The following is a 16,145-nucleotide window of genomic DNA, read 5'->3' as shown; positions in this document are numbered from 1 at the left end:
CTTTTGACCCAGCAGTTTTCAACAAATCATTTAAACATCCCAAAAACCACAAAGACGCACATACACACACAATGAGAAATTAACGTGTGCAACTGACTTCTGACACAGAGGCTATAAAGGTGCTGCAGATGACAGTGCCATAAGTACACGTTTCAGTTGTGTAACAAAAATGAGTGGTGACCTCTGATTAAATGCTGTCTTTCTGCACTATAAGGAGGGAATTCAGATATTCACAAACTGTTGTTTCTTCATATAATATATATTTTGGGTTCAAAATATCCACAGAACAAGGGGGGTGTAAAGAAAATAAAGACTAGACAAGGTTAAAAGAGATTGAATTCAGCTAGGTTTTTGATCTCTAGGATGAGAAGTTCATAACTTACTTTCTCAATGTGAAATCTGTTATTACAGAGCAAATGTGTCTATCCACATGAGCCTAAGTGATGTTTGAATGTGCTGATATTCTGCTTCTGTGAGACAAGGAAGTTGAACAATGTACAAGTTCCCCTCCTGGACAAGAGACTGAGACAGGGCTTCATTCTAAATCCTTTACCTTAATATTCATCAAGGATCTCTGGAGGAAGGGATCCCTCACTGAATTGCTCCTCTTAAGGTTTCTTCCATTTTTTCTCTGAGTTTTCCGGGGAGTTTTTTTTTGCAGTGTTCTTTTCTTTGAGGGTTTTAGGTTGGCATAAGTACATTGCTATGAGCGTATGTGAAGCCCGCTGTGACATTTCTTGTAAAAAAAAAAAAGGCTATACAAATAAAGTTTGATTTGAATTGATGCTGTCAAGCAGCAAGGAATGAAGAAGAAGAAGAAAATGGTGTGACTGGTCTGGGCCACTGAAGTGGCGAGGCATTTCATGATATTGGGAGTCAGGTGGCTGAGCGGTTAGGGAGTCAGACTTGTAATCTGAAGGTTACCGGCTGTGATAAATGACGTTGTGTCCTTGGGCAAGGCACTTCACCCTACTTGCCTCGGGGGGAATGTCCCTGTACTTACTGTAAGTCGCTCTGGATAAGAGCGTCTGCTAAATGACTAAATACATTTAAAAAATGATATTGCTTTTAAATGTGAAAAGGGTGTGATTTAGGTACAAAGTTTCTTACTGCGTCTGACAATAAAACACATTAAAATCCTTTCTTAACCAAGATCATTTTTCATATCCCCTTATTCTGTCGGACAGCACAGACAAGGAACAGCCATGACAGGGAGCGGTCCCAAGGCTGCAGGCCAAAAATAATAATCTGTACTAAATAGGCCATTCTCAGGTCCATAGTGCGTTTCTGTGGTTGCACAAGAGAGAGAGTTGTGCTCACATGAGGCCCTGGCAGACACAGGCTGCGTTCAAGGCCATCATAAAGCCAACCACCGAGTGTATGGGTTTATTGCGTTTTGAGTAGTCTGTTGAGAACGTAACCTACTCCTGGTAAAATGTACAGACATGCATTTGGAGAGATAGGGTCAATTGCGCAACAATGGCTACATTTTGTAAACATGTTTGAGCCGAGCATGGACATGTCCAAAACAATGAGTGCTAAAACAGTTATTGTGTTGAAATTGTCTTGTTGCAACACTAAAGAGTTCCACATCGCCTATGGAAGCAACTTCTGAACAAGAGCCTCTTGTCTGGAATATCATCAAATTGATTCAGCAATCCCAAGTGTTGCTGAAGGTCCTTTTCTGTTTGGGCTTGATGGTACATCACAGCCCTAACCTCACACCATCAAACACATGTGCAATGAATTATATCACCATCTGCAAACCAGGTCTAATCACCCAACATCAGTGTCTGACCTCACAAATGATCTTATGGCTGAATCAAAACCAATACCAAGTCATTGTTCTAACATTTATTGGAAGGCAGTTACAGCAGTAAATTGGGGACAAACTCCATATTGAAAAGTAGATGTCCAACTGTCATTATACTGAGCAGGTGTCAACAGATGTTTGGTTAATGTAGTGTACATACATACCTGCATATATACAAACAGGCAGACAGACAGACAGACAGACAGACAGGCAGGCAGGCAGGCAGGCCGACAGACAGACAGACAGACAGGCAGGCAGGCAGGCAGGCAGGCAGGCAGGCAGAGTCTAGTCTTGCTTCCCCTTCATGTCTCTGACACTCTCACTGCACAAGTGTCACCTCTTCTCTCTCCCTCAGCCTGTTCCTTTGCCTGCGGGTGTGTTGGTTGGATAGGAGTATCAGACAGTGGCGCCAGAGACAACAACATCAGCACAGGAAGAGGTTTTTTCTTGGTTAGAATAATGATCTCATATTTTTTCAAGAAGAACACAGAGCAGTTACAGCCTGAGGTATTTATTATTAACCCTGTTTGCATTCTTCTCTGTCATCCATAGACTGCTCCCACCCAATCATCATTTTGGTAATACAATGAGTACCAGTTCCATTTATTTATACCAATGTTTTAATTGTGAACATCATCCTGACTGCTCTGAAATACTGTACAAGATGCACTTACATTGGGAGCATAAGGTAAACACTGATTTATCATTTTATAGATTAATCTAATCCACACCAGTGACACCTCTGTGTCCGGTGCAGAGAGCAACAAGGGAACGAGTAATTTGTTGCCGTGAAACACACACATACGTGAAAGGTGCTCTAATATCTCTAGATGAAGGCACGTAAACCCATAGAAGGTCACAATAAGGCAGATTCACAGCATTTGGAGAACCACCTTGAAGGAGCCAGTCTGTTCCCGGGAAGGCTCTCTTTGAAGGCCACCTCCATATTTGCTCCTGCTTGGGAGCGAGGAGAGGCGAGGAAAAATGAGGAGGAGAGAGAGCAAGAGGGAGGGTAGAACTTATCAATGCTGGCAGCATTGATAGACATCCCCAAAACATTCTCCTAGTGACCTTTTCCTCTGCAGACAGATAGTGACAGATTCTCCCGGTCCTCAGAAATAAACTACCTGTTAAGATTTGACAGTTTTTGTTTCCATGCCTTTCCATTTGATCCGGTCTGCCAGCTCCGATCAAACAGCAGACAACGCACGATGCAGCTGTAAGGACCACTCTCATTGGCCCAGAAGGAGTAAACAGTTCTTGTTCTACATGATTATTCAACTAAAACATGTAATTGTGACAACACATATCCTTAGTCATTGACAGCGACAGTACAATGTTTTGAGCAGTTTTTGCATTGATTTGAAACAATGACACCACAGGTAATTTTTCAGGCCTTTGCCCTACTGTTAAATACTAAAACAGGAGACCTTTGAAAGGCCAGATATTTACACTCAGATGTTGCATTCCATTTCAATAACAAATAGATTGCACTTGATTCACTCACATTGATATTATAATACCTTGTTTTACACCCAGACATTCTTGGCCACTTTTACCTCCCAACCACAACAATTTCCCTGAGACCTCCAGCTCTGTCCAGGCTCTTCCTTTGCATTCAAAGGTTCAATCCCTCAGCTTCAGTGTGAACGTGTTCACGGCACAGCTGCATCAGAGCAAATGGTGAACACACTCACACACTCACACACACACACACACACACACACACACCACAGTCAAGGCTCCATCCTCTGTTCAGTTCAGTACAGTGAGGTTGTAATCATGTACACGTGCCTGGTGCAGCAGCTTCGCGCCGTCATGGGTGTATGTGCGTGTTGCGTGTGTGTGTTTCGTGGTTCTTTCGTGTTAGGTGAGGGCGTACTCGAACGTCCCCTTCTCCAGGCCCTCTATCCCGTCCGCCCAGTTGGAGGAGGGCATGCTGCTGTATGGGTCCAACAGGATCCTGAAACACCTGACAATGAGAAGCCCCAGGAAGACCATCAGCATCCCCACAAAGGCGAACGCCGTCTTCTGTTCCAGAGTCAGAGAGTGCGCCATCATGTCGTTCCCGCTCATGGCAATGAGTGAGTGGTTGTGGTGGATGCTACACATGGTAAACTGAGGTAGCCTGACGCCTCATCTCTGCTCTGATGGGGTCAGTCGTTGAGGACCCAGCATGCTACCTGGTCAGGGATCACACAGACACATGGCTTTACCACTCGGATGTATGTGCAGAGAAAGAAATCCTGTGACACGTGACAATATCTTCCCTTTACATAGCAACGACATGGGTTCAATGCATGGCAGCGTTGCATAGCGCACATGACGTGGACAGTACTGTCAATTGCATGTGAGATGGTCGTGATTTTCATTCACAGAGTTGTAACAGAGAGTGACACATATGATGGAATGACCATGTAACATAGCGTAGATGAAGTACCCCAGTAAGTTGTGGATAAACGTGCAGCATCGAATACCTCTCGAAACCGTCAGATTCTCTCTCTTTGTATGCATTCCTCAATGTCGACAGACACTGAACACTGACACACGGGCAAATCAGCGTCTCTGTGCCACAATAATGTACAAACCATACAAATCAGAGGCTGTGTTGCGTTCAGTCATGCTTCAGAAAAGCAGGAAAACATGCAGATGCAAATAACAGGGCATGCAGACAGCCCCTCTACCTGTTGCTTAGGAGCGAAAGCCTGTCAGAGTGTATAATTCCTTAATCCCGTCAGGCGAGAAGTCGATGAAGATTGACGGAACATGAGAACAGAAGTGATGTTGTTACAGCAACCGGATGATCTTCCAGCCCTCCCAAACCCTCTGTTTCAGCAAGCAGCAGGTGGCTGGAAACAGAATGAGGGGGGCAGGAGAGAAGAGAGAGGGGAGGTACGTCTGTGGAGAGGGGAGAGTGAAAGAGAGAGAGAGGTAAGGTACAGAGAGAGCGAGGCACACGCATGAGCGAGAGAGAGAGCGAGAGAGACAGAGAGAGAGGTAGAGAGAGGTAGAAAGAGCAAGAGAGAGAGAGAGAGAAGCAGACAGGCTGTGTTGATATGTGCTACAAAGATGGTGCTAGAGGCAAGAGCAGGCAGCTCACCATCATTCTGGTAACATCCTCATTAACCTGTTGCTGCTCTCGACAGGAGAATGCAAAACTCATCGGCTGTCCATAGCCCTCCTATAGGAGACAGGAGACCAAGCACAGATCCAAAGGCAAAAAATAGAAGAGAGAGAGAAGTGGAGGGAGATGGAAAGATGAGAGAGATAGAAAACATGTGGGAGCCAGGGTGCCACTTGTTCTCTTTTCATGCTACCTCGCTTGTTGCCTCCTCTTTATCATCATTATTCCTCTCGGTCTCTCCATCCAAACGGCACGCACGCTGGCTCCAGCTGCATGGCAACCACTTGTTAGGCTGCCTTTTCAGTCATTTACAACGTTCCTCTCAACCACAGGAGGAGCTAGAGGGCAACAGCGCACATCAACAACCATCCTCTTCCTTCTCGTTATATTCCTCTACCTCCCCCTAATCTTGTTTATTCGGCTTTTCGGATAATGACTCTAGCTAAAATGTGATAGAAATACTATGTCTTTTCCAGGAAGAAGAATGCTGACTTGTTGATCCTGGGAAGGAAGTGTCTCGTAGGCATCTTGTTTCACTGAAGCAGCATCCACTCAGCTCTGTCTTCTAATTGGTGCTGATGGTTCTGTTCAAATTCAATTAGCCCCTCTATTTAGAGCCTCGTCACTGCTCTCTGCCTGGACGTGCTGAGAAATGGGAGGAGGGCTTTAAATGAACCGTGACCCTTGTGTGGTAAACTAAAGAAAGCTTCACGGCCGGTGGACAGTCTGCAAATCAATTGCATTGCCACTGCATTATACTGAAAGGTTGCAGGCTGCAAGGTTGCAGTTCAATTGCATATTATTTAATTGCATAATATTATTAAAAAATCACTAAAATTAAATTAGCTGGTTTATTAATCTGTAAATGTGTGTTAATACTATTTAATTTCAACGTATTAAAGCACCTTAATTTCCCTCAATTTGTTGTTGTTGCTGGAAACAATACAACCTTTTTGTAACACAGCGACAATTTAAGTGTTTCGGCCATGTGTGTTCAAATGAATAATAATTTACTTAAACGGTATTTGCTCTGACAAAGAAAACAGCAGACTACTTTTTATTATTATTTATCTGATGTGTCTTTCCACAGACTTCCATCAGACTTTAGTATGCCAGTCCGCCCCAGGTTATGGCTCTCTGTCTGCGGTTTTTGTTCCAGATAACTAAATGCCTTCGAATCCACAGCAGGCAGCAGGGTGATGAGGTAGACTTGGCAATAGATCAGATGTTAAACAATAACACTGAGAATTGCGAAACAATTATTCCATCTAATCATTTTAATCCTTTTGTACACTTTCTAAGAAGTTCAACAGAATGCACACTCATCCCCCCCCCACACCCAACCCACACACACCCAGAGGAAACAATGCATTATAATAACATTAATATTATAATTTGGGTAATCAATGGGAACACAGTAGTTAGATCAAATGGGTATAATACACTGTTCAAGTTAAATAGGTGCAGCCTCTCTCCATCTTCTCTTTCTCTTCCTCATCTTTGAGAACTAATTTAGCTAAAGCTTTCGGTTCCATTGAGAACAGCAATATCTTGAACTTTATACTAAGTATGTTTGTGATAAATCTAATAATATTCTATCTGGACTGGTTCCCAGGGAGCCATTAAAGAGAGGGCTGAAGAAATAGTTATTGACTCAGAGAAAAATAAGGTGCATAGTGACTTAGCCTGTTGATTTTACTACTTGAGCCACGGTGAGACATCTTAGCTTCGGTGTTATGGATGATATATATAAGTGATCTGTTATGTTTTTCATTATGACTTTGAGTTTTGATTGGTTGACTCGAACCGAAATACTGTAACTAATATTAGTAATACTGTAGGCTGCTGTAACTAATCCTTCTGATCTGCTGTATACTCAATATACACTATTTGTACAAACGTCACTTTGAATAACATTTTCTGATAAATGTACCTTAAATTTTAAGACAAATCTATAAGAAATTATTGTACAAGAGATAATTCTAAATAAACATGAATATAGTCCCTGATTTACTGAGGTAGAGCAACGACTCAAGGCACAAAGTGTTGATGACAGTGACACTTGAACAATGAACATTGACGGTTTGTCCGTTTGTTATTAAATGAGGGGATCGTACCAACCATGAGCTTTTTGTAAGTTAATCGTGATTTTAGAATCTGGACAAGACTGACCATCACTTTATCTACCCAACACCAGTTCTCGCGTGAGCTACTCCAAGCACGCGGGAAGGCTGTAGCAGAATAAACTGCGCAGTGAAAAGGCCGGGGGAATCCGAATTTTTTCTTTGACTAGCTAACTGGCTTACAACAAACCGATTATGGCTGATATTATTCCGGAGGCCGAAGATAAACCTGAGGAAATCGCTGCACCAGTTGAAGCTGAAACCGAAGAGCTTTGTGAAGATAGCACCAATGGCGTAAAAACGTAATTAAAATGTTTCATTGTTCTGTGTGCATCATTGCCAATCCGTGCGCAAGGCGCAGGCTAAAATGGACACTTGTAGTTTTTTTTTTTTACCTCCAACTTAACCCAGAGCTAGCTAGCCAACCAATAAAATACTACCGTGCTACAAAATTGCTCGGTTAGACTACTTCTATCTGCAGTTTAGTGTTCTGGTATTGCTCCCGTATGTGCACTTGTTTATTTTCGCTAGCGAACGTTAGCTAAATGTCTTGCTAAGTCGACGTTAATTAGCAAGCATGCTACCCTACGGTACCTAGCAAGCTAAATTAACTGTTTTTGAACCCGCCAGCCACTAATTTGCTGTACACAACAATGCATTGGATCGTGTATTAATTTAATTGAGCACGTACTCATTGAGCCACTAGCAACATTGTGTCTACATGAAGGCTTGCTAGATTTGTACAGCTAGCAAGGCCGTTTCAAACCTGCTATGTACACAACACTACTAGAAAACTAGTGGACGTAGTCATTACTCCCATTACGGGAGTTCTAATATAAACAAACGTGGCTTCATACCCTGATTAACTATCTACGTTTAAGATAGATACACTAGCTTCACTTGTGTAGCGAGTATTTCTGTGACCGGTTTATTTGTGTTGACAAGATTGTTAATTGCTTTCTAGAGAATCCGAAGAAGCCGAAGCGCCTGAAACGGCCCAAGAGAAGTCTGAGCTAAAAGAGAAGCCCTCTGGGAACAGGAGAGGAAATCGTTTTCATCCCTACAAAGACAAACATGGTGGTGGAGCTGACAAGAAAGGCACTCAGAGAAACCGGGTGTTCATTAGCAATATCCCCTATGATATGAAGTGGCAGGCTATTAAAGACCTAATGCGGGAGAAAGGTAATTTTGCTAGAGGTTTAGATCCCCCCCCCCCTCTCACTCCCTCCAGCAGAATGGGAACTCTTATCTATCCCTTCTTTACCAGATCAGTTCTAAGTAATTCTGCTTCTCAACTGCCTTTGGAGATACTTAGTGCTGATGTTGGTGTCAAGCAGAACAGTGAGACATTTGGATTCATTACAATGTTTCTTATGGGTTGATGTTAATTTAGTTGGGACTGATGAGTCTTCAAAATTGTGAGATGGGTAAAGATTTTATTAGTTGTAATGCTTATTAGGTTAATGGTATTGACAGCTCCAAAATGTAACCTCAGTTCAGTAGTTGTTTTGACTTGTTGAATCTGATTCTGTTGCATCTGTTGCAAGGTGACACATGATTGTATGAATGAAAACATTGTCTTATGCACTTCCTTTTTGAATGATTTGGTTCAAGCTACTCACGAGACTATTGATTGGTGAGACGACATCTTCAAATGTTGAATTGTCATGATTGGGATCTTGTTGACTTACACTGACCTGATCATTGAAGTCTTTTGAATTTCCCAGGTTGAACGTAGCTGTTTTTCTCTTTGGCCTTGGTCAATGGTTGTCTCAGTAACTGCCCAGAAAGTGATGGTGTTGTTGGTGGGATGTTGTCTGGGCAGACTGTTGATCAATAATTGGACTTCTTCATCTGTAGCGGCGTAGCCAAGGCCAACGGTGACGTGACGACTGGTGATTTTAAATGCCTTGTTCTCTTGGTATTTTTCCTTTGTATGTCTCATGTAGTTGGTGAGGTTACATACGTGGAGCTCTTTAAGGATGCGGAAGGAAAGTCAAGGGTAAGTGATGTGGACAACTGCACAAGGTTTTAAATGCCCTCTGCAGTCTTACTTATCGAGGTAACGATCCTCAGGGTCGCTTCTATGCTACCCGTGTTACTGAACTGGAGATGGGTTGTGCTTAGAGCCTGATAGAGGTGGCTGTAGATTGATATTAATTAGCAAGGGGATGACTTGTTGATTTTGGAAAACTAACTTATTTTACCGCACACTTTTGGTTATGTTGTTGTAGTTTTCAACTGGTTTCTAAGTTTGGCTGTTTGACCATTTTAGTGTAAATGTGGATTTTGTTATTTGCCACTGATTGACATTGACCTTTTGTCTCTAAATCTGACATCCCTATTGTTACAATGACACAATTCTCTCTTCAAAGGAACAAAATACTGATTTTTATTTAAAATATTGTAGAAGTATTTTTAAAACCAATAATACCATAACTTGCTTCTTTCTCCAGATGGTATAATCCACACTTCAATGTACTTGTGTATCCAATATATATGATGCCAAATCTAAAACTTGAAAAAGTTCCAACATAAATGTTGACATTTTTTTTTTCTTAGTATTATTTTCTTTTCAATTTACATTTTAAAACATAAGATGGTTACAGAACCAAAACTCAAGTTAAAACAAGGTTGATATAACCTTGGTCAGATCCCAAATATGTTATGATTCCATTTTGATTTCAAAGCTGATTCATGGTTAATTGGCCAAGATTCAAACAATGTAAATGTAACATATTCTGAATTCCCAGATGGGCAGATGTGTAAGAATGGAAATGTACTGAAATATTAATTGTTATCTCAATGTTATTTCCTCTATTGTGGATATTTTACTCTGGACCTGTTGCTGGTGAATCTTTAGGGTTGTGGGTAAGAAGTTATTTTGTAATCTAAACTACTTTTAGTCTCTAATTTACACCAACAGAATGCTGTCACTGAATATTTACCCTGCCCCTGTTCTCAGTGTTGTGGAGTTTAAAGATGAGGAGTTTGTCAAGAAGGCCATTGAAGTCATGAACAAGCATGATCTGAATGGAAGGCCCCTCAACATCAAGGAGGTGAGAAAAGCTGTAAAAAGGCTTGGTTCAAAACCAAACTGTCAACTTAAATGCTGTGGTTGTGAGCCTGTTGGTTGTCTGTGGTAGGACCCCGATGGGGAGCATGCACGCCGCGTGCTGCAGCGCACCGGGGGCATGTACCCAGGGGCCCGGGGGCAGGACGGAGGACCAGGGGGGGTCAACCTGCCTCCTTCCATAGCCAACAACCCCAACATCCCCCCTGAAGTCATCAATCTACTACATGCCGGAAGACTGGGCACCACAGTGTTTGTGGCCAACGTGAGCATTCACATTCCACATCTCAACTAATCTGAACGCTCAACTGATGTGTGGAGACACTGTGTGTGTTGATGCCTTGACTCTCCCTGCCAGCTGGACTTCAAGGTGGGCTGGAAGAAGCTGAAGGAGGTGTTTGCCATGGCGGGGACGGTGAAGAGAGCTGACGTAAAAGAGGACAAGGATGGCAAGAGCAGAGGGATGGGGACAGTCACCTTTGAGCAACCCTTGGAAGCTGTACAAGCCATCTGTATCCTTCACTACCCTAAACACACACTCAACACACAAAGGTCATGCCTGAACTGAGACTTTTGTGCATACAGTGTATATATTGTTTATATACAGAAGCTTTCCTCCTTGACGGACCCACTTAGCCATGTTTAACGGGCAGATGTTGTTCGACAGACAAATGCATGTCAAAATTGTAAGTATTTTTGGTTGAGGTTTTTTTCTTGCTCTGTGATATGTTAAAACTAACTGTTTGATGTTTTGTTCCTTGTGCTCTTCCTGCCAGGATGACAAGTCCCTCCCTCCGGATGATTTCCGTCCAGTTGAGAAAGCGCCTCAGTTGCCTAGTAAGTACAAACTCCATGCCCCCAAAGGGAGTGTTTAACTGCAGGTGAACAGGGTTCCCAAGGGTCTTTGAAATTCTTGTTTTTTGTAGTTTTTTTTTTTACATCAAGGCCTTGCCTGTTTTTGTAAATTGACACGTCATTGAAAGGGCTTGAATATATATATATATATATATCTCCAAAGAGCTGTCACCATCAGTGAAGCAAGCCATCGTTAGGCTGTAAAATCAAAACAAACCTATCAGAGAGATAGCAAAAACATTAGGTGTGGCCAAATCAACTGTTTGGTACATTCTTAAAAAGAAAGAACGCACTGGTGAGCTCAGCGACATCAAAAGACCCGGAAGACCACGGAAAACAACTGTGGTGGATGACAGAAGAATTCTTTCCCTGGTGAAGAAAAACCCCTTCAACAGTTGGCCAGATCAAGAACACTCTCCAGGAGGTAGGCGTATGTGTGTCAAAGTCAACAATTAAGAGAAGACTTCACCAGAGTAAATACAGAGGGTTCACCACAAGATGTAAACCATTGGTGAGTCTCAAAAACAGGAAGACCAGATTAGAGTTTGCCAAAAAACATCTAAAAGAGCCTGTACAGTTCTGGAACAACATCCTATGGACAGATGAGACCAAGATCAACTTGTACCAGAATGATGGGAAGAGAAGAGTATGGAGAAGGGAAGGAACTGCTCATGATCCAAAGCATACCACCTCATCAGTGAAGCATGGTGGAGGTAGTGTTATGGCGTGGGCATGTATGGCTGCCAATGGAACTGGTTCCCTTGTATTTATCGATGATGTGACTGCTGACAAAAGCAGTAGGATGAATTCTGAAGTGTTTCGGGCAATATTATCTGCTCAGATTCAGCCAAATGCTTCAGAACTCATAGGACCGCGCTTCAGTGCAGATGGACAATGACCCGAAGCATACTGCGAAAGCAACCAAAGACTTTTTTAAGGCAAAGAAGTGGAATGTTCTGCAATGGCCAAGTCAATCACCTGACCTAAATCCAATTGAGCATGCATTTCACTTGCTAAAGACAAAACTGAAGGGAAAATGCCCCAAGAACAAGCAGGAACTGAAGACAGTTGCAGTAGAGGCCTGGCAGAGCATCACCAGGGACGAAACCCAGCGTCTGGTGATGTCTATGGGTTCCAGACTTCAGGCTGTCATTGACTGCAAAGGATTTGCAACCAAGTATTAAAAGTGACAATTAGATTTATGATTATGTTAGTTTGTCCAATTATTTTTGGTCCCTTAAAAAGGGGGGGGCCACATATAAAATGTGTTGTAATTCCTACACCGTTCACCTGATTTGGATGTAAATACCCTGAAATTAAAGCTGAAAGTCTGCACTTAAAGCACATCTTGATTGTTTCATTTCAAATCCATTGTGGTGGTATACAGAGCCAAAATGATAAATTGTGTCAATGTCCAAATATTTATGGACCTAACTGTATATATATATGTGTATATATATATATATGCTGTTAGAGAAGCCAAGACACCATGCAGTCTGTCATAGTAACAGCACAATTGAGAAGCGTTTGCATGTTCACGCCTCAGTTTTATTGTTGTCTGTGAGCTTCTGTAAAGCCTGCTAGTTCTCATTATAAAATTCTCAATGTGGTAACAGTAATTAACCTTGATCCGTGTCGCAAACTCTGCCGTGTTGAGTCCTTTAATGTGAGGGAATTGGGCCTGGAAAGTCCTTGAATCTGCAGTTTTAAGGAGGTGTGGGAACCCAGCTTATAGTTTAATGGACTGCAGGCTACCAATGGCAAGATTTCTGTACGCCATTTATCTAATGTATGCTGATTGGTGCAAGCTCACGGTATCCTCTCTCTGTCTCTCTCTCCGTCTCTCGCTCGTTCTCCGTCTCTCGCTCGCTCTCCGTCTCTCGCTCGCTCTCTGTGTCTCTTGCTCTCTCTCTCTCGTGTCTGAAGGGGGTCTTGGAGGCATCGGTATGGGTTTGGGGCCAGGGGGGCAGCCAATCAACGCTAACCGTCTGAGTGGAGGAGGGGCCATGGGTTCCATGGGGACTGGAGGTCAGTGGAGGCCTCTCTCTCCCTCTCTCTCCCTCTCTCTCTCTCTGTCTGCTCAACAACCAGGAACCTGACATGGAACGCTGTTAGAATTCAACTTTACTGTCAAGGCAAATGATTGGGGAACAGACAATGCACTGTGTTGCCTTATTGTACAATAATCAGTTTAGGACAATATAAATATATAAAGGGTTAATTTTGGTTTGGTAAGATATCCGTACTAACCATTGATTATCTAAATCTGCAACTCGTTCTCAGTTACTGTTTAAACCACTACTGTCACCAGAGTCGCGATTTTGGCATTCTGACCTGGTTAACTCTGACCTGTTGCAGTCTGAATGTGGGTCTGCCTGATAAGATAGCCATTGATCTGTTAGAAGGGGCAGTTAAAAATCCACACATCCTGGCTGTTTCCCAGAAGCTATGTTTGACAGATTATCCATTCTGAGAAATGACAATCACTCACCAGCTCTAATGTTCATACACTACCATCTAAAAGGCCTAAATGAGCAATATGTGTTCTCTGCTGTCCTTACCCTAGGTATGGATGGACCTGGGTATGGAGGAATGAACAGACTAGGAGGAGGAGGAGGAGGTAAGCTTTTTACTCAACTTTCCTGCAATAAAAACTCACTGTGGAATAGCTAGTAAACAATCTGATCCCTTCCTTGTGCCAGGCATGGGTGGGGGCGGGGGATTCGGCGGTATGGACAACATGGGCAACATGGGCGGCTTCGGCGGCAGAGACATGGCGCCCATGGGCAGGATGGGAGGTAAGCTGCAGCCCCATGCCAGCTGGCACACACACACAGCTTGGTACTCAGGCGTCTAGACAGGGGCTTTCTGGGTCGATAGGCAGCCTGGTGTATTTCATGGTGGCCCTCTCCCCGACAGACATGTTCCGCTCGGGGATCGGAGGGATGGACAGGGACTTCGGCCGCAGCGACATGTCCATGAGCCGAGGGTTCGGGGATTCGTTCGGGGGAATGGGTGAGTGATTCACGGACACGCCTGGGCATGCCACTTGTCGCCACTCCATATCCATTCAGAGACCTTCAGCATTTCCAGGACCTTCCCCCCCTGAGCCCAGCGCATGGTGCAGCTCTGACGTTTGGGTTCTGAAGATGGGATTTTACTCAATTTTTATTGTGCCTGAATGGTCTTGGAGTGTTAGTGTGTTGTGGGTTTTGTTTAGTCGTGTGTGTGTGTGATTGGTGTGTCTTCTCTCCTTCAGGAGGAGGTGGTTTTGGAGGCATGGGCAATGCTGGCATGGGCCCCATGGGGTCTGGATTAGGTAGACTAACAATCATTTCATCCATATCCCCCTCATGGCTGTGCTTGTTTTATTAATACTCAGTGTGTATCCAAGTGCTGGTGATGAGTCAGGGGCCAGCTTTCAGACTGCTAATTTAACCCTTGTGTTATCTTCGGGTCATCCTGACCCATCAGTCATTGTGACCCACCGTCGTATTGCGACAGATTTACCGCATACAAAGACAAAGTGAAGCATTTTCTTTTAACAGCTAGGCTGTCTCAGACCCCCCCACATTGCGATGGTTAAAAGAAAATTATTTTAATTTGTTTTTGTATTGGGTAAAATTGGGTAAACACAACGATGGTTCGTTGTGAACCTTTGGGTCATGTGACCCGAAGGCAGCGCGAGGGTTAAGGTGTGTGTTTGTGCTCCCCATGTGGAGGAATGGGCAGCCTGTCGATGGACCGCATGGGCTCCAGCTTTGACCGAATGGGTGGAGGTATGGACATGAGCCGTGGGTTCGGAGGCTATGGAGGAGGAGGTGGTGGAGGAGCTGGGCACATGGGCGGAGGCATGTCTGACAGAGGCTCTGGAGCCAAGGGGGGATGCCAGATCTTTGTACGAAATGTGAGTACACAACAAAAGATTTGATTAGGATGTTATTGTACCTACTTTGCCCTAATGTCTTGCGTGTTGTGCTTTGCAGCTGTCATATGACCTGACTTGGCAGAAGCTGAAGGAGAAGTTTGGTCACTGTGGTAGGATTCCTGTTTACTTCCTGTTTCTTGGACTGATTTATACCATGGAGATTTACATTACATTTAGTAGACGCTCTTATCCACAGCGACTTACATTAATTATAGGGACATTCACCTGAGGCAAGTAGGGTGAAGTGCCTTGCCCAGGGACACAACGTGTTTTTGCACAGCTGAGAATTGAACCGGCAACCTTCTGATTGGGAGCCCGATTCCCTAACCGCTCAGCCATCTGACACCCACATGCATCTCTGCCATTTGTGTAGCAGGATTGGGTATGACACAGACACACACTCACACAATCTCAGGTGTGTCCTGCTGTGTCCTGCAGGTCAGGTGATGTTCGCAGAGATCAAGATGGAGAACGGGAAATCGAAGGGTTGTGGGACGGTGAGGTTCGACTCTCCAGAGAGCGCCGAGCAGGCTTGCAGGATGATGAATGGAACCAAGATCAACGGGCGGGAGGTGGATGTTCGTATAGACCGCAACGCTTAGTAAACCCCCTTAATAGTAGACCTGTACTCCCACACCCACTGTAAACCGTATCGCCATTGCGCTTTTGTTTTGTTTTAAAAACACACATTTTCCATATCTCAACTGTTTCCACCGTTTTGCAACTGGATATGCAATGTTGTTTCTATGCCATAACTTTTTTTTTTTTTTTTTACCCCTTTTTTCATTTGTGGGTTAGTTTATTTTAATGAATAAACTTTTTAATTTTTACATTTTTGTGATGGTGGTTTTATTAACGGACGAATACTGTCACTCTTTTTTGTACCTTTGTCAGCCCTCAAATGGCACATTTATTTGGTACAAATGGAGCTGAAATCTCAGGTCACTGCACCAGTTTACAAAACAGTCCACCAGTGGTCTCAAACTTGTGCTGTACAGACGGGCTCTAGTAGCTACCTGAAACCAAGCTGATGAGAACTGTCACAAAGTAGGCTGTCTTTGGAAATATCTGTGGCGCTGTAAAAACAAGTGGAAACTTTTGGGATAATTCTATTTATGGCTTTCTTTCATCTTAGGCAACACAATGTTCTCATAAACGCTTATCAGCACCGCCTACCCAATTATCCCCTGTCCCTGTTGTAGTCAAGACAAGGCCATGAGTCATGTCCT

General features: G+C 43.5%; 2 protein-coding genes across 2 annotated transcripts; one reads left to right on the top strand and one right to left on the bottom strand.

Annotated features, from left to right (window-relative positions):
- Positions 1 to 2,164: 2,164 nt before the first annotated feature.
- Positions 2,165 to 4,666, bottom strand: ctxn2 (cortexin 2). Its single transcript, XM_062471396.1, has 2 exons — positions 4,498 to 4,666; positions 2,165 to 3,996 (listed from the first exon to the last, which is right to left on the bottom strand). The coding sequence occupies exon 2, from the start codon at positions 3,923 to 3,925 to the stop codon at positions 3,680 to 3,682; it is 246 nt and encodes an 81-aa protein (XP_062327380.1). The 5' UTR covers positions 3,926 to 3,996; positions 4,498 to 4,666; the 3' UTR covers positions 2,165 to 3,679.
- Positions 4,667 to 7,085: 2,419 nt separating this feature from the next.
- Positions 7,086 to 15,746, top strand: myef2 (myelin expression factor 2). The gene is made up of 17 exons (XM_062471356.1): positions 7,086 to 7,362; positions 8,025 to 8,242; positions 9,010 to 9,062; positions 9,924 to 9,931; positions 10,026 to 10,119; positions 10,207 to 10,398; positions 10,492 to 10,645; positions 10,770 to 10,819; positions 10,910 to 10,970; positions 12,915 to 13,016; positions 13,555 to 13,608; positions 13,691 to 13,786; positions 13,908 to 14,003; positions 14,248 to 14,309; positions 14,707 to 14,895; positions 14,975 to 15,026; positions 15,355 to 15,746. Exons 1-17 carry the CDS (start codon positions 7,256 to 7,258, stop codon positions 15,516 to 15,518), a joined length of 1,752 nt encoding a protein of 583 aa, XP_062327340.1. The 5' UTR covers positions 7,086 to 7,255; the 3' UTR covers positions 15,519 to 15,746.
- Positions 15,747 to 16,145: the final 399 nt, after the last annotated feature.

Source organism: Osmerus eperlanus, chromosome 10 (genome assembly GCF_963692335.1).
Source record: "Osmerus eperlanus chromosome 10, fOsmEpe2.1, whole genome shotgun sequence".
Lineage (NCBI taxonomy): Eukaryota > Metazoa > Chordata > Actinopteri > Osmeriformes > Osmeridae > Osmerus > Osmerus eperlanus.
This window is presented reverse-complemented; position numbering and strand designations above follow the sequence as displayed.

Excerpts from the sequence above, each read along its gene's own strand:
- ctxn2 (XM_062471396.1), bottom strand. The coding sequence starts at position 3,925 with ATGTGTAGCATCCACCACAACCACTCACTCATTGCCATGAGCGGGAAC.
- myef2 (XM_062471356.1), top strand. The coding sequence starts at position 7,256 with ATGGCTGATATTATTCCGGAGGCCGAAGATAAACCTGAGGAAATCGCT. Across the intron at positions 8,243-9,009 it reads AGACCTAATGCGGGAGAAAG|TTGGTGAGGTTACATACGTG; the intron begins GTAATTTTGCTA and ends TGTCTCATGTAG. Across the intron at positions 10,399-10,491 it reads CCACAGTGTTTGTGGCCAAC|CTGGACTTCAAGGTGGGCTG; the intron begins GTGAGCATTCAC and ends TCTCCCTGCCAG.